We start from the raw sequence: 21,910 nt of genomic DNA, 5'->3' as shown, positions 1-21,910 counted from the left end.
CTGTTATTCGTGTATAGTTAGTATATAGCATTCATACATTCTTGCACGGAACTGCTAATCGTTTGATGGGTTTAATGTGAGATGACACACTCCTGAGCATTTCATTCCCACGTGAATGACTGACATGGTGAGCACAAACCAAACGCGCTTCAACAGCCTCAACAGAGAGGCGGGTTGCGCGGGCAGGTCCCTGAAGCGAAAAAGGCGCGTTTAATAACCACTATCTCGTTAATCACACGTTCGGTAAGCAGCGCGCGTGCGAGTGTCTTCACCGCGTGAAACAAAGTTCTGCCTCAACAAGAGGCCGATCTGCCACCTAAATACGTCCGAGGACAGCCAGTAATGTGATTTAAAATCGGTCAATTATTTAACTCAAGGGAAACCTTCCGTTGTGCAATCCACTTTCCTAATAAATCTCTCACTCTTACATAACTTCGCATCAGTTGTCTATTGCGTAACAATAGTCACGCCGCCCCTATTACGCGCATGCGCTGCAGCCTGCTAGCCTCCGCCATTGAGCTACGACGAGGAGGGTCAGGGAGACCGACAGCATCTGCACGTTCCTTCGCTCGTGAACTACGGACCGGTCGGTACTGCGACTGTAACACCAATATCGGAGTGTTATTCTCGACACAGCGTATGATTTCGACAAAGTGCGCGCCGCCACCATTCTAAAACAACGCCGTTTAAACCTGCTTCTAGAAGTAACGGGCAGTGGGAGCCTCAGCTAAGGCTAGCTAGCCGCACTCGGGGCTGGGCATTGCTGAGTGGTGGGCCGGGGGGCATTACTCGGTGCTCAGCCGAGGGGCGCGTGCCTACTGTCGTTTGATGGATCCGAGAATCGCCTGGTTTCAACCAGAACAGCGCGGACCCGCAAACAACCTGTGGATGCAGATCTGGGAGACGACACAAGGATTCGGGTTTCTGCATGTAAATAGCAGCTTCAGCAGCGGATCTCAGAACACGCCGAGCTTGAACGGCAGCAGACACGGAGCACCGGACTCGAACACCGGTGACAACTGGACGCAGGGGATGTCGACCCCAGCGGGAGAGATAGCGGAGCAACGGGACTTCATACCACTGGAATCGAACAGCAACCACAATCACCGAGCCGCCGGCTGGGGCGGTGTCGGAGGCGGCCAGCAGCAGCAGCAGGACAGCGGGGTGGCTGTGCTGTGGAGGGGCCTGACAGATGGACACCCCAACAAAAGGAAAAGGGACAACAAAGCGAGCACTTTCGGCTTCAATTCCAGCCTGTTGAACAGTGGCAACGGCCTGAACACAGAAGACGGCTACGCTGGGACGCCGTGGAAAGTCAGGAACTACTCTGAAGGAATTGTGGGGTAAGGAAGTTTGTTTAATTTATGTACTAACAAACGCCTGGCTCCCCAACTCTATCCCCCTCCGGGTGGTAGTCTACTGTTGATGGGTGGACTTCCACAGCTGTCAGGACGTCCAGCTCACCTAAACTGTTTGCATAGTTAGATATACAGAGTTGTAGAGTGGGCGTAGTAAGTAGTCGCACCAGTGTATTTAACTCTACAAGCTTGGTATTGTGTGTCTCGTTGCAGTCCTCATCATTGAATGATAAGATCAATACACTTGTCCGTGAAACACACAGAGGAGAGAAGTTGTGTCAAGAACCTTAAAAGGATGTCGACTGGTTGTGTGTCAGAAAGTGATGGAGAAACACTGGGCAGAAGGTGGCGAAATAGGAATATTGTTATTATTATTATTATTATTATTATTATTCAGAACATGCCTGCCTGCTCTATCAATAGCCTGAACTATGACATAAATGCTTAGGCTTCGGGTATAGTGTGCAACTCTTTTAGTATGACTGAATATATTTTAATTCTTAACTTGCATCACATATTCATCTTTGTCCTCCAGTGTGAGAGGTTTGCTCTCTCAGCTGTTTAGAATCCATTTGTTTGTATTCTGTTGGTTCAGATTCTAGGAATGTCAAGTTAATACAAACTCTCAAAGCACCTTAGTTGGTAATGAACTTTGATTAATTTGATACTTATTAAGACTTTGCCAAGCTGACCACTTTTAAGGTTACCTCTCAACTCTTTTTAGTAATATTTGTTCATCAACAATTCAGTAGCTAATAACTAATAAATAAGCATCATGTGTTGTAAACTGGTTGCTGAAAGCGATAAAAGTTTTTGTTCTGGTTGCCACTGTACCACACGTATACCATATAAAGGTTATCCACTTACATCCGAAGTTGTGACTTCTTAACATGAAAGTGTTAAGTGAGGGGTAATAAACACTATGGTTGGACAAAGAGAACATTTACTCTATAAACTCTTAAGACCTCTGTGCCGCCAGAAGAAGTACATTGATAAGCCGGTAGTTGTCGAAATGTTTGGTATAGTTGAAAAAAAACTAAACTAAACTGGTTTGTAAACCACTTTAGAAAACCAGCACATCGACTTTGAGCTCCTTCATGAGAAACAGCTGCTCCAGTCAGCTGGAACTTGTTCTGACTGTGTTTGAGTGGTGACAAGTTTTCACATGACAAAGACAGAAAAACACTAACAGAAGTGTCACGTCTGCCGTGTGTTCCTGTGATTTTCGTATTCTGCCTATTCTCATAATCTTTTTTAACACTTTGAGCTTTCTTAAGGTATCACGATTCGTATCAACGCTTATTCGCTTATTTACATATTTACTGCCAAAGATAATTGGCCATGCGGTCTGTTAAAGAAGAATGATCTTCTGTGATTTATGTTCTATGCACAGTCATTTGCAGTAAGTTTGTCTTTATTCTTCCATATTTGGCATTTAAAGCTTGGTAAGATAAAAACCTTCAACTCCAATTATGGTCTTATGCTGCATTCCATTTACCTTGGAAGTTGGATGTGGGAATTACAGCCAAGTTTAACACGTCCCAGTTAACAAAGGATAACACTCCATAAACTGAGTCGAAGGCCAGGCTACAGATAGCCACCGTTGGCGGCCATATAATACGTCATATAATACTACATATTCAACCAATTTGGAGAAAGGAAAAATATACAAGTCGAAGATACATATCATGACAGGAGCTCTACTCATTGTTTACATTGCAAGCAGCCATCTAGGTGGGGAGACGTTTCACAAATTTCCCGATTTTTTTTTTTTTTTTTTTTTTTTTTTTTTTTTTTTTTCTTTCTCCTACTTGGGAATCTGACATCAGGTGATGTCATCTTGGGGGAAGGTGTCTTCATGTTTGTTGTAATGAAATGCATATACAACATTCAACCAACCAAAGTATGTGAGTGAGATGAAGTGAGATATAGATTGTTCCGACTGTGTCAAGTCTCCATGAAAAGTAATTCAGGGTGTGTGCGTTTATTGATGCGTTTTTAATGTGATGATATTGGGTAGCGCACTGTTTAACAGGCCCTTCAGCCACAGAGACCCTCCCACCTTTCCATCTGACATGTGTAGGCAAGTAGAACACCAGTGTGGAGCTCACTCTTTGTCTTGTACTCATTTATAGTAATATGGAAGCTCTCTGTTTGCATTTGTACATTCCTCAGTGATTAGCTCTGCTAAGACCAGAACCTGAACTTTAGAGCCTGGATCGCACTCACATACACGGTGAGCTCTTTCTTAACTGCTCTCCACCTCCAATCCCAACACACACACAAGGCTCTAACAAGATAGGTGTTTTATAGTTTATTGATTTGAGTGGTACAGACATCAACTCTCATGGTGACTTATTTATTGATTTATGACGATCACACACAATGTATAAGTCATCTTATGGCTGACCTCTATTTGTATACAATTGGTGCAGTACAGTATGTGTTATTGGGGAAAACTATATTGGTTGTGTGCTGGTTCTGTTGATGTCCTTGGGTGGAGAGTTTCTTATGTGATGGAGGATAAACCCTGTGAATTGCTGCACCGGACAGCTATCTGAAAGTACAATACCATTCCAACACACCTGCCCAGTTGGTGACCTTCTTTTGCTCATGACAGGCTGTGACAGAAAAAAACAAGTTTTTTAACTTGATAGTTCTTGCTGCAGATGTTGTTGACCATTGTTCAGTAGTCCTTACCAACAATGAAATAATTTAGAAGTGTACATTATAACCTCTAACCACCTTTTTATTTGGTACTATGCCACATGTAGTATTTTGAGCAAGTGCTCTTTTCGCATGTTCACCTTTGTCAGATGAAAAACGGAGTTGAGTGATGTGAAGACTTCACAATTTTCTGTTGCGATTTGTTCACTGATTCCCATTTAATTTTGGCACAATTCATCCCAAGCGCTGCATAAACTATGGTGCACAAGAATTTGTGTTGTCACATGTGGCTCCCATGTGCTGACTCTGAAAATCATTTTCATGATCCACTTTGTCTTCCACTGTCCCAGATTTTCTTTTAATATATCATTTGTCTCCTGTTGGGTGAGATTGGAATTTGAATATCAAGTTGGAACTTTGAAAATGAGTCGGAAGTGTTACCTAAATGTTACAAGTCTCTCAATCACCTGTTTTGTTGTTGCTGTTAATTCAAATTAAAATCTAGTATTGGGTCTCAGAAGTTGTCCTTGGAATAGCCTTTATTTGGGCATTGGCCTGGCTGAAAAGCCAGTGGCATTATTTTTATTTTAAACTCTCACTCAGTAGCTGTAGAACCAAGCATGTTCATGATGAAAACACAACAGTGTTTACATGCTCTACACGGGTTCACTCCTTCGAAACAAAGCCAGCCCTCCCAAGAGAGGGAACCACTTCGGTGTCTGACCAATCAGATCGACAGTTCCAAGGGAGTGCTTTCACTTCATTCTCTGATCATGTTGCTGCACTCTTAAGGTCTTTTTATGGGCATAGGAAGTGGCTGAAGCCTGGGAGAGCGCTGACCCATTTCTTCCCCAATGACCTGTGTCTCGACATGGTCTATTGAAGCTGTTCGTTCGTGTATTGGCGAGACACCATCAAGCACACTGCCAGTCATTTTAGAACCAGTTAGATTGGAAGTCACTTCAGATTTAGACATGAATTAACTTTTGAGCTAGTGAAAGGGGTCAAGATGACCTGCTCAAGGTCATTTTGACTTGCAGAATGGGATGTTTTGGCAAAATAAATCTGGACGGAAGTTATGAATGTACTTGTTTCACACTAGGTTCATATTTAATCGTACACATTCACTTGAGGCACTATCTCCACATATTTTGTGAAAACTACCATAGTACAGTAAACGCTGCCGTAATTTTAACACTATGATTATGATTTACATTTTTTCATTTTTCTTTAGATATTACGAATGTAAATGAAATTGTATTAAACATTCATATAAATGTAAAGTCTACATGTGAGCCAGACCATAATAATATAAAAGTATGACACTGCTCTCTAAATAATTGAAAATATACAATGCCCATTTGAATGGCAGTTCAATACATAGGTGAATAAAGCATCTAGCAAGTAATCTCTCTCCCAGTCTTGATTCAGAATCGCGAATCACAAATGGATTTTCACTCAATGCTCACATGACTCATTGAACTGAAAAGCCCATGCACTTCTTGAACCATGAGGCAGTGCTACATGTGTAAATCTGTTTTGACGGGGGGGACTATCACAGTCATGTGATTGTCATAGCTGTGGTGGTGTATGACTTTTCTACGGAGGATAGACCTTCAAGGAATTGCAGTAATTTCAAACACACATGTGAAATCATGCTGGCAGTGCAGCATTGTTAATAAGCGGCTAAGGGACCACAACAAATAATCGGGGTTTGGAGGGTTGGGCTATTGATGGCCTGGGATCTATAGTGATCATCAAATAAATGGTAAACAAGCTAGAGAGGCAAAGTGTGAGTGTGATAAAGTAGTAAGTAAGTAATAAATGGTGAAATTGACACTAATACAGTTTCCAACCAATCATTTAATTTCAAATGTGCCAGGTTTGTGTCATGTTCCTTTTTGTGGCGAGTGCAGACAGATGTGAAAGCTCCCTCAGTGCTTCATTTATTTTTGTGAAGCCTGGAGCTGGCAGACAATTGTAAGCATTGGACCTGAACGTCACATTCGGGCGGGTGAACGTGTGCTTAATCACTCTCTCATCGACCATTCTGTGGCACAGTTTAATTGTGTTTTACTTTCAATGTCTTTCAGAAATGTATGTGTCCGCACAGCACCTCTGTTATAAAGGCTTGTCCAGAATTTGCTGACTTCCTCGTCTTGTGTCAAACTCTCCTCTTTGCTCGTTGACTGGCTTCCAGCCACAGCATTGCAGCCTGCAATGCGAGGGAGAGAGAGAGAGAGACAGAGCAAGTGAGGCCTGCTTGCTGGTGCTTTCTACTGTAGGTAGAACTGAACAGCACGTGTGGGCAGTGCTCCATAACTCCGCCGTCCCATGTGTAGCGTGGAATGTGTTTTTCCTTTTTTTCCTTTTCCTGTCCAATGGAAACACTTCACATGCACCAGACTGATGCAGTCAGCATGCGAAACACACAGCAGTGACATTTGTTTCAAGGCCTGTGTTTAGACTGTGACCTTTTGGGTATGACTTTGTTACACATACTGGCACTCTTGCTTCCAATAATTTTCCTTTTGTTTATGGCAATAACATCAATGGCTGTAGTTCCAATATTCGCTAGTGTTAAAATGTTTTAGAAATGTCAGGGTTCTCACTAGTGCACCCGACGCATAGAGCCCCTTGTGGCTTTCAGTGAGATCCCCAACGCTGAGGTAGCAGACATATTTCTACTTCAGCTTCTTTGGACCCCTTGGTAAATATAGGCAGATGAAAGCGCTTTGGGATGAATAATAAGCAGACGCCAAAAGAGAGATTCATGACAATATGGCTAAAAAGGAAAAAATATATATAAAGGAACAATTGAAATATGTATAAAAAATATGCATAAAACAGTGCATAAAAAAAGAACATGAGAACCATCTACACTCAACAAATGTGGAAAAATATCACAACCCCCCAAAAAATATAAAGTAAATATGTTTAGTCTCCACTCGAGTCGGAACTGTTGTCATGCCCTGTCGTACCCAGTTAACTTGCTGGATAATATTACTTACAGACTCTGTAACAATTTAGGTTGTAACGATTAGTTGAATAAATGTACTCAATTTTAATATCAGGCATTCCAAGAGGACTCACTCCCATGACAAGAGAATGCACACACACTTTGTTTGGACTTGCACGTCTTCGTTGTCATCAGTCAGAATATGGCGACCTGTGGTGGTCAATTAAGTGTGGGGTCAGAGTCGATGTTTAAAAAGAATAAACATGAACAACAGGGTGATACCCGATTATCAGGATTGTCCCAAATTTTCCCATAATCTGGTAGTTTTAGCTTTAGATGGTCAGCTCCTTAAAATCTGATCGAGCTGTAACACCAAGAATGAAACGCAAATTGTTATGCAGTGGTCATTCTTCAGGAAATTGACTGAGGTGATGAATGATGAGGTCCTACTTGATCTTGGACCAATTGTGTGGTGCTTGTTTTACTCTGTGTAAGCTACCTCACAACGAGTGGTTGTTTTTGCATAGCGTGAAATTGAGATGGAAGAAGGGTTAGAAGCAGTTAAGAGTAGTGTTTGCTCAGCACACAATCAAATGGGGTTCTTAAAGTGATGCTACGCTGTTAGTATTTCATCTGTGGACTCCATTTTTCTGTTGGTAGGCAGGGCTAAGGATGTGGACTGTCTGTCTACAGGTTTGACACCTGGGCGTTTCTTCTTTAATGCTTTTATTAGTCATCTCTTAACCAGCACTGAGGGCAAGCAGTCAGTATTTTTGGGCAGCATGGCTGAGGCATGAGTGAGCGTTGCTGTAACCCAAGATGACTTGTGCCTGTGGCCAACTCTTAGCACCCCAGATCAGGTCATTGGTGAAACATTAATGAACCTGCCATACGCAAGACACTGACACCCCCTTCTCTGTTTGTTGTTGGTGTTGGTGAATCCATGTTCTTGCCTACAAGCAGCTTTGTCAACCTGAAGCTGCTCTTGATTAGGTTTGCATAGATGTAGCGGTGTCGTGTAACACACACACACACACACACACACACACACACAAACACACACACACACACACACACACACACACACACACACACACACACACACACACACACACACACACACACACACACACACACACACACACACACACACACACACACACACTGCCGGATTGTGTTGCAGCTGATGGTCAGTCAACAATTTCGGGCCTTTGTTAAGGGGGTCATAATGTCACCTCCATTTTTAAAATGGCAACAGCATCCTTTATTGGACAAGCTGCTTCAATTCAAATCTGTCACAGTCTGTCGATCAAGTCCTATTTGAACCAGCGGGTACCATTAATAAGCAATATTTAATTAAGAGATGGAGCTGGAGCACAATAACACATTTGTGAAAGATAATTAAAATTGCATCAGATTGACGGGGAAATTAAATTTCATAATTATGATTAGGCAAAGCATCATTGGAGATTCATCTCAGAATGTTTCTGTTCATTGTCTGGCAAAATGATTGCTCCATGAAGAACATTCACTGATCGGTTGAAATAAAAAAAGATGAAGAATTAACTGAGCAGTAAACATGGGCAGAGAAGTGTTGAGTTTCATTCAGGAATTACCTCCTTTATAATCGTAATCCGCTGTCATTGTATACACTCTGTGGTGCACCACATCTGTGTATAACATTAATAGAAATAACTGTCAGTGCTTTCTGTTCTAGATTCTGTCGCTCTCTTTTGGGTGGACTTTTTTTGGACTGTACTGCCATTATATTGGATTATTCAGCCTCTAGTGCTCATTGTAAGGCAACAATGGTCTCCCTTTCCTATTTCCTATCCAACTTAACAGATGGCTCTCGTTCACATGAAGGCATTTCAGCACCACACCCATTTCTCTCTTCTTTTTTCTCCCCATTTACTTTTCTTTTGCGTTTACTGCTTGTTGACGTTCAGCGTTATCCCTTTCTTCTCATTTATTTTGATGGTTTTGTTATAAGCACACTTTTTTTGTCATCACCTAGCATTTGGTCTGATTCACCATCAGGTTACTGAAAATGAAAACAAAACCACTTTTTCCCACCTTTTTAACCTTCTACCTCTCTTTCAGATGAAACATACGAACGGGTCACATGACCGTATTTTTTTGAATAGGCTTTGCTGTTATTGCGATTTATATTCAGGCGTGACTTATATAGAATTTCACTTTTTCTTCATTGTAATTTCGCACTGACCGAGACAGCCATGGAGTAAACATGACATTACATCCGATGCACTGGGTAGGCCTGAAAATTCATTTAGCAAGAAAGACGAAAGATATTACCACTCAAACTACATTTTGAGCCCTCACACTGATCACAGTAGCACGTGTGTGCGAGTCTGATTAAACACATAATCTATGTACAGTGAATACAGCAGATTTGTCTTTATGATGTAACTTTGTATGATCACATCCCATCTTGAGATCAGTGAAGTAAGTATATCTAGCTATTGAAGTGTTTTAAGATGATTGGATTCCCTGCCATAGTTGGCAAAGCGAACTATTTGGCCATCGACCAGTTCTTATGGAAGCGGCGGCTCTTAGGAAACCTGTTTCACAAGATTATGTAACGTCATGTTATAGGCGAGAGGGATTAGCTGATAAGCGGCGTTCAGGGTTCATGTGCTCCCATTGGCAGCAGCCGCACAGATATGTAAGTCATTCTAGGAGGTGTGGTGTGAAATGAGATTTGTTTTTCTTTACTTCTTCCTTAGTCATGTGGGGCAGCAGCTGCATATTTCCAGTGAAAGTAAACTTAAGTTGCAGTTGTGGTGGTGCCTGATGTTTTTATGATTTCTAGTTGTCTCCACCAAGAGTTAGAAATAATCACCAGTGTACAGAAGAGTGCACAGTTTATGCTTTCTCAACATCTTTTAATGATATGAATGTAAGCTGAAACAAACGTTGTTTTGTATCATTGATACAGGTTCCGTGGAAGAAGCTGTGATTTGTGTGGAATTTCCAACAGCAAGGATTAAATATTCATGAAAGTAGAAACTGTGGCTGATCATTATCTTGTTGTAATCATTTATCTGTCGGGATCAGGGGAGTTACGACAACTGGCGACACTCTGGACTAGACAATGGCATTTAGCAGTCATTTAGTCAGGCCCTTGACTTTCAATTTTTCGACATTTGTGGATTCCAGAGTTTAATATGTTTGTTTAATTCTGCATCTTAATTGAAGTTACTTCCGTTGGTGTGTAAACTGTATTGGTGCAATTTGAATCAAGCCTTTTCTTGTGTTATAGATGTGATTTCTTTTCTGTGTTGAACCGCAAGAGACCGCAAGACAAGCTTCTTATGAACCCAGTTGGGCTTCATGTGGTTGTGTGTTCTTATATGTCTGACTTGTTATTTGTCAACCCACAAAGACTGGGCCACTCTGAAACCAACTCTGTGTATGTCAGAAAGGTCGTAGCATGTGGGCAGCGCGACCTGGTCCAAAGATCTTGCTGTGCTGCGCTTTGTCTGGGTTGTCATTATACTGGAGCGCAGCAGGGGTTCCCATTCCGCTCCTGTGCTGGTTGTTCCATAATTTATCACGAGCTACCTCATTTAATGCGGCTATAATGGGTTTTCTTTTACATGCCTTATGATTTTGATAATCTGAGGACAAAAACGGTTTCCCTCTCCTTGGTTGAGCTTGATATCTGACATCTGCAGTGAAGGCTGTTGGCACTGAGTCTCTTGGCAGTGTGCAATAAACCGTCTGTACTGCTGCTGACATATTGGCCTTCTGGGCTGCGAGACTGAGGTCATCACTGTGTTGTTTATATCCTTCGAGCTGTTTGCCAAAATAGAAACTGAATTCGGAGAGGAAACTGTTCATTCAGCTTGTCCACTGTTGTCTTGTCTCTTCACCCACCAGTCTGGTGTTACGTCCCTCATATCTTATCGCTCACAAAACAATAGACAAAGCTGACGTGTATGTTTGCACTTCATACAGACTCTTATGTGACTTGGCTCAAATGGTCTTGTTTTATGTGCTCGTGGGTATTCACTTGAGGTGGGAATCTTTTACTATGTCACGATTCAAGACAAGATTTTTTTCTTTTTTTGTTCAAAACAATTTTATTCATGATGATTTCTGATGTGATTTGTGTTAATGATCTACTCCTGACTGCTTTGCCAGGCAGAAAGAGAGAGAGATATATTCAGGTGTCTTCTACAGGTGTATTAAGTTTTGAACATGTATCCATGCTGCCATACAATTGTTGCAAATGTCCAAAGCTCTACTGCATACTGCTTAAGTTACAAACAAGTACTTTTTTATTTAAAAAAAAATCATACATGTTGCCTTTCAAATTCTGAGGAAAGTGTCTTCACTGGAGACTGTTCTTTTAGCCTCGGTAAATGTGTGGCGCAGCTGTCTCAGTGAAAAACTTGCGGGCTCTGAGTGTCTGTGAAGCATGGCAGTGTGTGGCTGACTGCTCCGTGTGTCTGTGATCTCCGGTTTATACCTTGCAATATGAGCCTGTTCATTTGTTGTGTTGTCCAAGTGCCTAAGCTTAGTTATGCTTACACACTGTTTGCCTCTTGCGTCTGTGTTTCTGGGAATTCAGTAAATCCTGAAATGACATCAAACTCTAGCCTAACGCAAAAATGGGGCTTGTTGGATCTCCTTCCCTGTCATGTATGTATTGGTATTTTCTTCATGTTCAGTGCGGTAAAGTCAGGACATTGTATATAGTTACAAAATGGAGGACCGCCAGCAGATTTTTTAAATTTGATAAAAATACATTATTGGACATTTCAAATTCTCCCATGAGATTTGCCCTAGAGTCGATCGGGGTGCAACAACTGTCATTTTTTTTGCGTCAATACAGATTTCTGATTTTGTTTTTTTCTTTTAAATCATGCATAAAAGATTAAAAAATTACAATAATACAGAACAACACATTGAATTTTTTGTATACTAAAGGCCAGGTATTTATTATGGATTAAATAACTTCTATTCCCTTTTCAGTCAAACCCACCATGTAAACTTCGCTCATCACTTGTTATAGCTGATTGTCTTATAACCTGACAAACTGTTCCTCTTTTTATTGACTACATACCAGGTGTGTTATTAGGGTGTGTTGTTGGCTGCAGATAGCTCACCTCCAGTCTTCAACACCAGAACATGGCTGCTTGTCCAAAACAATAAACTGTTCTCCGTATTCCAGAGCGAAAAAGTTTACTCCAGTAATTTGATGAAAATCATAAGAAAGTTTAATCAAATAAATTATCACTGAACTGAAACATTTAGCTATTTGTTTGATCATGATCACAGAGAGCTCAAGTAGATTGTAATTGTTTTATATTATTTATTATTATATTATTTACTATTTTATTATTTGGATGTGATGTATGCAATTGGCTCACATGGTAACATGCAGGGCGGTCACTTATGTCACTGGATGGGAAGGCTTCTTAAGTAGAAACTGGTTCAGGTCTTCAATTGTTTCAAACACATTAATAGATTATCACAAAAATATTTCTTTAAAAATCACAATTGAAGTGGGTATCATTTGAGGTCAACAGGACAAGAAACTCTTTTTCCCTGCAGGTCTGTTGCTGTGGCTCCTTTAACATGATCTCATTGAGATCTGTTTGAATTGGTACTCACTCTGTGCTGGATGTGATTTTCCCAACAAGCACAAGGACGTCTTGTGGATGTTGTTCTCATGGCACGTTCATTCCAATTCTTACAATGTCTCTCTCTGCTGCTCAGGTTACATGAAGAGATCAGTGACTACTACGCGTATATTTCTCCTCGGCCGGAGGAGGAAAAGATGAGGCTGGAGGTGGTGGACAGAATCAAGAGCGTCATCCACAACCTGTGGCCGAGTGCTGAAGTAAGTTTGGATTGTATTTCTGATTGTTTAGTAGCTGCAATGCAACTGCATGAGATACAAGTACTTTCTTTAGGTTCACCTCACAGTTATGATGCTGAATATGTAATATCTCTCTGAAAATAAGAAACTACAGCTGCCACAGTAACATCAGGTGGTTGATCAGAGTAGATTGAATGAAACTTGTTTTCATCTTTAGATCATGGTGCAAAACAATGCCCTCCATAGTCCAGCAATAAAGCCTGGAATTAGAAGTTGCACCTTAGCACTGATAGACGTCCGAGCCCATTGTCGTGATTTGTCTGCCACCAGTTATTTTTTTCTTTCAGTAGGAATGCGTGTTGACTAGCACTGTCAGGCATTCTATTGTTCGTGCTAAATAAATAATAATCTCTTAATGTTGTACCGTGCTGTTAGAGAGCCCCTTATCCTCTTAGGTCTCGTACTCTCTCTGAGCCGCTGACCAGCGATGAGAGCTCCGAATAGTTTGTATATTAAATATGAATGATGTTATTGATTTTAAAATGGTCTTCAAGAGTATATAATGAAACCTGTAGGATAGTCATTTCTTTAGTCTGCAAAGGCCTTGTAAATACATCTCTTCTTGTGAATCCCTGTTGGTTGACCACCTTGTTTGTTTGTGCTTTCAATGTGATGTAAATTCACTTCTCTTTGACATTTTAGACAGACAGACATGTTCCTCCTCACTTATAGAAAATGTTGAATTTCAATCCGAGATAATTTACTGGTTTAATTTGGATGTCGTATGTCTTGACTCCATGGTTGAGCCAAGCTGAGGCTCAATTTCTTTGGTTTTAATCGTTATTATTTGATCAAACTGGAACAAAAAACTCTCACGGAACACACCTCATGGTGGAATTTGTGACTCATCAACGAGTGTGAGAGTATGAGTTCATGTTTAAATATAGCCACAGAGAATCTGAATTGTAAATAGTGCAAGAGGCTAATTCTCCTGCTAGAATCAGCTCCCTTTGTTGGACTTGAGACCCTAAAATTACCTGTGGCTACTTTTGTAGACTAGTGATCGTAACCTGACAGATGAATGTCCACACTATGATGCTTCACAATAGTTGCACTTCAAGTTCACTGTTAGCGTGTTCTTCAGTCAGAGTTCAATGGGTGGAGTGCGCTGATCTTTATCACACTATTTAGACAAGACATTTAGATCTCTCGTGCCTTATGTTTAATGTGATGTGTGCCAGGGACATGCATTTAATCATCATATATTTTAAGTCATCAATTTTCTTTCAGAATTCCCTGCATCTGTTCACAACTTTTGTTTATTATCTATGAACAATAATTAGGTTAATTGGCAAGAGAACAGACCAGATAGAATGTTGTCTGTAAAGTTGCAGGCAGAACAGACACAATATTTATTGTCTAAAAAGAACAAATTCCACACATTGTGATCCGTCTTAGCAGTTTAATTATTTCAAACCGAAAAGCTATTCACAAACACGTGACAAACATTGAAAACATGTGACCCTAGACTGTTTTAATGACTTCACTATGGAATCCACTTGGAAAACATATTCCAAATGAACACTGGCTACTTTGAAACGATGAAAATATATGACCAGTTATTCATTATTTGATACAGTATGATTTTCAGCTTGCTAGCCAAGCTGAACTATAATGTCAAAAGTGTGTTCAAGACATTTTCAAAGGGCAAATGAGTATCATTAATGTGAGTGCAATAGCATCAAATAGACTGAGATCACAGTCCTAATAAGATACTGTCTTTTTCAACACGAACAATACGTGTACACTACGGCTGCGAAACGTGTCCTTTATTTTCTGTCCTCCATTCCAAAGGATTACATTTCTCCCTGAATAATAACAGATGTGCACTACTGTCTGCCCCAAGAGTCTTTGGAGTATTCTCAATCTTTCCACAGTAATATTTAATTCACAGCATAATAGTGTTTTGTAGAATAAATGTTTTTCTTATCAAGGTGCAGCGCTGTAAGCCAGACCCTTCCTTACTCTCTTTTTATCGCTTCGACTCAGCCTCCTGTTTGTGTCTGTTATCAGAAATACCTCAGGCACTCTTGAACCCACTGACTGTGATTCCTCTGATAAAGGAGTGTTCTCGTACACTTTATCTGTTCAGAGTCAGGTGGTTTCCCAATCCTTTCCCTTTTACTGTGCAGTGGATTGTGAAGACTACAAAACAGAACCCCGCACTTTGTTGTTGTTGTTAATTTTCAGGATTAGATAAAAAAAAATCCTGGTTATGTCAGCAGTCTTTAAAAATCTCATTCATTCAAACTCTACAATCTTCTTAGCTGAGCACATGTGACTAGGTGGCTAACCAGAAATTGTACTACAGCAGCGTGACATGGGATTTAGTGGGGCGGTTTAACGGTGTGTGTCGAGGTGTCAAGGCTTAAATCTATTTTGGTTTCGGTCAACTACTCAGTCAGTGGTTTACAAGGTTGGAGAGGTTGTTTATGTCTGTCACATAAGGTCAAAAGATCAGTGTCTTACAGTCGTATTTCTTGAAGAATGCCACAGTGCCGTCCGTTAAATAATGTAAAATGTTGTTTCCTGAATTAAATGCTTTTCAACTCAGTGTGAGTCAAAATGTCAATGTCGTAGAAGCATAGATAAGATATTTGCTGTTCAGGGAAATTTGCTGGATAATGTTCAGTTTAAATGGTTGTGTGTTAATTCACCATATGAAACTTCTTGCATCCATACAAACATGCTTGCAATGCTGTACCCAATTGTTGTACGGACACTTGCTCACCTGCTCAGCCACTAAATATGAACCGAATAAGACAGTCAGGCTGTGCTGTGTTCTGGAAATGGTGCGATATCTTGAACCAAGGCTGGGTGCCTGTGTTATTAATAACCAGAGTGGGTTCACCATCAGTCATGAACACTAACCTCAGAACACTGACATCACAATTAGTAACTCATTACCAGCAATGTTTTTTTTTTTTCAATCTGATTAAAAATGACTGAAGAAAACAATTGTCTGGTCAATGGGTGGCGTGATAGAGTCACCAAGTCTGTGACAGGATGATGGCTGTGGAGCACATAATGTTTTGTCACTTGATAAGGAATGCAGAAGCACTCATGGAAAAAGTCAGACTCTTAGAATGACATTTTTAACAAGACATATAGGAGCAGGGAAAGTAATTCTGGTGACGTCAATGAGGACGCGACCTGAAGATGCCACCAACTAAACAAGGAACTGAACTGCATGGACTCAGTGTTGGTGTTCAACGGTTAATCCTGTGGGAAGTTTTAAAGGGAATACATTTGAAAGTTGATTTCAGTGAGCACGTTCTGTTCTAAATCTCTCAGTCGAGTGTGATAAAACAGTCACACCTCTGTTGTCTTAAATGACATCAAATTCTTTAAGGGCAACTGGCAAAAGATCACAAAAAGTTGCAAGCTGATTACTGTCATAGGTGTGATAGGCTAACATCTGAACGCCCAGTCCACCCAGTTGCCATCAAGTTGTTTCCTTTGTGTTATCAGTCAAGATGGCAAACGTATTCCCATGGACATTGTATGAACATATTCAGTATATACCAGGGACCTTTCATAAAAGGTTATTATTTCTAGTTCGATGTGGCGGGAATTTGAAGCTGCTTGTATAAGGTGGTGTTCATGGATGAAAGATACAACTCGTTCAGTGGTTAATGATCACGCAATTTTAGTTGACCTTTTCTTCTCTTCCTCTGCAGGTCCAGGTGTTTGGAAGCTTCAGCACGGGCCTCTACCTGCCAACAAGGTTGTAATGGTTTTTGAAACTGTTTTGAAACACGAACAAACAAAAGAACTAAGATCTCGGCTATCAAGTAGTGGCTCTATAAAAAATATTGTTAGATAATTAGTGGTCACTCTGTGTGGTGCCTATCAGCGTTGAATTGTTCCATAAGGTCATGTTTTTTCTTATAGCGACATTGACTTGGTTGTCTTTGGGAAGTGGGAGACCCTGCCTCTCTGGACGCTAGAAGAGGCTCTCCGCAAGAGAAATATTGCAGATGAGAACTCCATAAAGGTTCTGGATAAAGCTACGGTGAGACCCTTCATCTTCAGAATGCGTTTCTGTACAGCAGTTTTAATAATAATAATAATAATACTATGTTGATTATATATTTTTTCTCTAGCCAGCCAGCCTCCTACTCTTATCAATTATCTTCATGTCCTCCTTCATCACATCATCTTCCTCTTCGTCTTTTGCTCAGCACTTTGATTTCAAGCATTCTTCATCCTCCCTGTCTTTCCTCTCCACGTGTCCAAACCATCTGGCCCTACTATATCTCCCAACTTCTACATGCGCTGTCCCTCTGATATCCTCGTGATCGTTTCCTTTCCAGCATCTTGTGTGTTTTCGCAAGTCTTTGTGAATAAATGCAGCACGGCTGGTTTGTTTTAGCAATTTTAAACAACAGTGTGTGAAGACAACAAACACAACAATTATACTCGGATGAAAATCTGGTGAATCTCTTTTATGCAGCTTTTATGCTTTGGGCTACCAGTACAAGGGTTCTGACACTTTTCTAATATTCATTCTGGTGAGTCAAAATATTAGAAATTAGACCTATTAGACCTCAAAATAATCAACCAGGATAAAGTGTTCATGTGCAGCTGATGAGTCCTGTGTATGCAGTTATTTTATTTCATGGTTATAAGTTATATTCGTAACCATAGAAAGGTCTCAGATTGATTGACTGACTTCAGTTCTATTTGACTTTTACTTACAAAAAGTCAGATGAATTTGGTAGATGGAACAAGTCAGATAGCTTTCTGTGAGGAAATCCTCAAGATGTTGGACTCAATGAAACCATAGTGCTGCTCACTGATGCTGACTTCTCTTCTAAACCTGCACTCATCAACTTGATCCCTCTATTGTTGCTGCATATCCAATCATCTCTCTTGTTCTTAAAAATCGGCAGCACAACACCCACCCCTCTGACGCTTCGTCCTTTTCATCTAGCCATTATGTTAAAGATCTCCCCTGATGGATGAGCACAGTTGCCAAGATTCCATCACCTGTGACCCTCCTACATGCATGTTGCTGACAATGGGACATGTGTTGATTCTTTGGTAGCTGCCAATAGTCCTAAACTGGCTGTAATGTCTCCAGGTTCCCATCATCAAACTGACCGACTCCTTCACCGAAGTGAAGGTGGACATCAGCTTCAATGTGAAGAGCGGAGTCAAGGCTGCTCGCCTCATCAAGGAGTTCAAAGAGGTAGGCGTTTCCTCCATTGTTTCGGAAATGGTTTCGCTACATGTGGCAGTAAGTGGCAATGTAATCACTCGTAATAGTTGAGAGTTAATATTTATCCCATACATGTCCTCTGACATTCACATGATAGCACTTCCATATAAACAGATTATGTGGCCTATATCAGGTTTGCAGCTTAATTTCACCAATTAATATTTTAAATCAATGATTAATCATTTAGAAACAGGCTTTTAAATTCTGTGATAACAGGTGACCACTTTTGCTGTATATTGTCCGAGTAAAGTTGCTATGGTGATTCAACTTCACTTTTGATATTTTAGTTTTCAGACTGATCATTCTGACTTTCACCTAGTAAAGACCTTTGTGTTTAATTTGATTGGCTTCAGCAGTATAAGACACACATTCTGAAAGTGATTTTTGGTCGCCTGCACTTGTGTTAATCGAAGTCATCTGCTGAACCACGCACCAGATAAGCACCACATGTGTAGCGCTTCCCTGATTCAGTCCGGATGTTGAAGTGCCAAGCGAAGGTCGAACGAAAGCGCCACCTTGTGGGCAGAATCTACACCAGCCTCACCAAACATTTAGCGTTGCTGGTGAAGAATGTTACCATTTGCACATTATTTACCTCACCTCATTCTACCAAAGCAGCTGGAATTACTTTCTCTACTTTGATTTTTGTCATTTTTATTTATTTATTTTTTGTTTAGATGTTCTTTGTTTCAATCCAAACAAGCTTGCGCCTGAACATTTATCTAACACCACTGTCTGTATTTGTTTTGTTTCATGCAGAAATACCCTGTGCTGCCTTACCTGGTCCTGGTTCTGAAGCAGTTCCTTCTGCAGAGGGACCTGAACGAAGTTTTTACTGGAGGAATTGGCTCCTACAGCCTCTTCCTCATGGCCGTCAGCTTCCTGCAAGTGAGGAGCTTTGCAATTGAGCGAGCCTGCTCATCACTCCACTTCATGAACCAACTGTTAAATGATTTTCGTGTGTTGTCCAGCTCCACTACAGAGAAGACGTGTGCAGCCCCAACATCAACATCGGCGTCCTGCTCATTGAGTTCTTTGAACTGTACGGTCGACACTTCAACTACCTGAAAACAGGCATCAGGATAAAGGACGGCGGCTGCTACGTTGCCAAAGACGAGGTCCAGAAGAACATGATGGATGGTTACCGGCCTTCCATGCTGTACATTGAGGACCCTCTGCAGCCAGGTACCAGTGTCCTGACAGTAGTCGTTAATGATGCTTGTAGCAGAAATGGCAAAAACAAAACAAATTCACTGAAATTGATGACAAACCATTCTTGCTGCAGACAACGACGTGGGCCGCAGTTCTTACGGTGCCATGCAGGTGAAGCAGGCGTTTGATTACGCCTACGTGGTGCTCAACCATGCCGTGTCCCCCATCGCCAAGTACTACCCGAACAACGACGCTGAAAGGTAGCACCCGGGCTTTTGTGAAATAATCAGCTTTCTGCCATGTGATTGTCTGATTTTAATGGCAGCAACTGGAAGATTGAATTCCTTCTTTTATCCCTTGCAGCATTCTGGGACGAATAATCCGAGTGACGAAGGAGGTGGACGAGTACAGGGAATGGATCAGAAAGAACTGGGGGAGTCCGATTCAGAATGATCTGGCGCTTAACAGTATGTGTTTGTGTGGGAAACACCTTTGGTTCTCTGAGCTGAGCTTTTCATTTTGTTGCAGGGAACGATGTTGCGCTCTTCGAGTCCCAGCAGCTTGACGAATGCAACAACAACGTTCAAGACGACGACGAGGAAGATGATGATGTCGTGATTTTACCGTCGGCCCCTGGCAGCAAAACCTCCTCGACGTCCTCGTCTCCGTCGCCCTCACTACGCTCCTCTCCTTCCTCTTCTCCTCCTACGTCTTCGTCTTCCAGCTCCAGTGATGCGGTAAGTATCGAGGCAACCCTGAAAAGAAAACCGTTCGCAAAGCTTTCCCTCATCTTAGAAACTTCCTCAGGACTCAGATGGGACGCCGTGTAAGACAGCCAAACAGCAGTCAGGTCGGAGTGCCAGCAACCACAGAGAGAAGTCAGCAGTGGGTCATCACAGAGCACAGAGTCACACAACCAGCACGCCCTCTGCTGGCAGCAAAGGGGGAAAGGTGCGTGTGCGTTGGTTTAATTTTGAGGCCCTCACTTGTGTGACTACAACCTGAGATTGATCATGTCTCTTCCACCTCCTCAGGCACGAATGTCCCGCTCCCACAACAACAGTGGTCACCACAGACAGCAGGGCTCCACATCCAGCAACAAAAGTCACCAGAGCAACAAACCGCACCACCAGAGCCGCAGCAAGAAGAGGAAAAATCTGAGAGACTCAGCACAGGAAGAGCTCTGCAGATAGGGATGGACCACTTGCGGATGCTCTCATTTGATTAACAGTCCGACCTTTGCTGCCAGACTCCAGCCCGGAGAGGCTGCTTGTGACTCCTGCTGTCTCAGTCCAGCTTTTCTGGCTGACACCTTTCTAGCAGAAAACAAAAAAATGCTCTAGTAAATGCAGTTTTGGACCTGAATTGAAAGCGTAAAGGACTGCTTGATGCTTATTCGCTTCCTTAAAAAAACTCCTCTTGTGGAGCCATCAGGAAAGTGTTTCAAATCTCCAGAGCAATACGCTGGACTGCTGGCTGTTCTTACGACACGCAAATAGGATAAAAAAAAATTTTATTGAAAAAAAAATGTCTTGAAATGTACAAAAACAATGTTGATCATGTAAACAGATTTTTTAAAAATGATTGTAACTTACGAATGCAATCAGTAGGTGTGGAATATAACTTATGCATGGCATTTTTTCCTCTCCGTCGGTTGTTTTTCTTTGTTTGTTTAATCTGTTTTGATATGTTTAAACAGGTTACTCTACAATTTGTACAAAATTCATTGGCCAAAAAAAAAAAACAAAAAAAAAAAAACAAAATCAACAAAAAAAATGTAAGATAATTTTTCATATGTCTTTTTACAGGGCTTAAACTTGTGCCCCCTGCTTTTTTGGGTCCCATTGCCAACACAAATCATCAGCAACTTCGGGGTTCTGTTTGTTGTGAGCGTGCGTGCGTGCGTGCGTGCGTGCGTGTGTGTGTGTGTGTGTGAGACAATTAGCCTTCTGTGAGCCAACGCTCACACATATCCCTATATGGATCTCGTGCACGGAGCCGGAACTATAGCACAGCCACACCAGTGTAGACACTTTACGGTTAAAATGATCAAAACTTGATTTTAGTTTTATTGAAAAATCCTAAACTTGAAAGAAACTGTGGGTGATTTAACAAATCTGTTCCTACCTGCTACCAGATCATTTGTATTTGTTAAATGTATTTATTTTTTTATTGATTATATGAAGATATATACAAATTAACATTAGAGCCCGTATCTTAAATTTCCTATATTTGAAAAAGGGGTACAGAGTGACGCCACTATTTTTATTGAGTTGTTTTTTTTTTTTTTTTTTTTTTTAGTGACAATTGAGTGACCAAGTTACTATGAAAATGCTTGAGACCATTTTACAGTCATAGGATGAGGATCTAGATTTGATATGTGGCTGGTCTACTTTAAAGGGAGATGATTTTCCATTTTATTTTGTGAGACCTTACTCCTGGTTTATGTCCAACTACCCATGTCTTTGCAGCAACACGCCTGTAGGTGGAGCCATCCCTCCTGCATCGGGACAGGCTGAGCCGTTAGACACTGCGTTTGATTGGAACGTCAAACCCTCGAATTCGAGATGAACGCACAACAATAGATGAGAAGCAATAAATTCTGCATTTGTTCATGTGTCATTCGGATCAATCTCGCC

At 41.2% G+C, this 21,910-nt stretch overlaps 1 protein-coding gene across 1 annotated transcript; it reads left to right on the top strand.

Annotated features, from left to right (window-relative positions):
• Positions 1-514: 514 nt before the first annotated feature.
• On the top strand, positions 515-21,034 carry tent4b (terminal nucleotidyltransferase 4B). The gene is made up of 12 exons (XM_053866013.1): positions 515-1,343; positions 12,733-12,856; positions 16,576-16,622; positions 16,790-16,910; positions 17,982-18,089; positions 18,879-19,007; positions 19,091-19,304; positions 19,405-19,531; positions 19,635-19,738; positions 19,800-20,008; positions 20,079-20,222; positions 20,306-21,034. The coding sequence occupies exons 1-12, from the start codon at positions 829-831 to the stop codon at positions 20,462-20,464; spliced, it is 2,001 nt and encodes a 666-aa protein (XP_053721988.1). The 5' UTR covers positions 515-828; the 3' UTR covers positions 20,465-21,034.
• Positions 21,035-21,910: the final 876 nt, after the last annotated feature.

This window comes from Synchiropus splendidus, chromosome 5 (genome assembly GCF_027744825.2).
Source record: "Synchiropus splendidus isolate RoL2022-P1 chromosome 5, RoL_Sspl_1.0, whole genome shotgun sequence".
Taxonomy (NCBI): Eukaryota; Metazoa; Chordata; class Actinopteri; order Syngnathiformes; family Callionymidae; genus Synchiropus; species Synchiropus splendidus.
Note: the sequence above shows the minus strand (reverse complement) of the source record. Positions and strands in the feature narration are given on the sequence as shown.

Excerpts from the sequence above, each read along its gene's own strand:
- tent4b (XM_053866013.1), top strand. The coding sequence starts at position 829 with ATGGATCCGAGAATCGCCTGGTTTCAACCAGAACAGCGCGGACCCGCA. Across the intron at positions 12,857-16,575 it reads ACCTGTGGCCGAGTGCTGAA|GTCCAGGTGTTTGGAAGCTT; the intron begins GTAAGTTTGGAT and ends CTTCCTCTGCAG. Across the intron at positions 16,911-17,981 it reads AGGTTCTGGATAAAGCTACG|GTTCCCATCATCAAACTGAC; the intron begins GTGAGACCCTTC and ends TAATGTCTCCAG.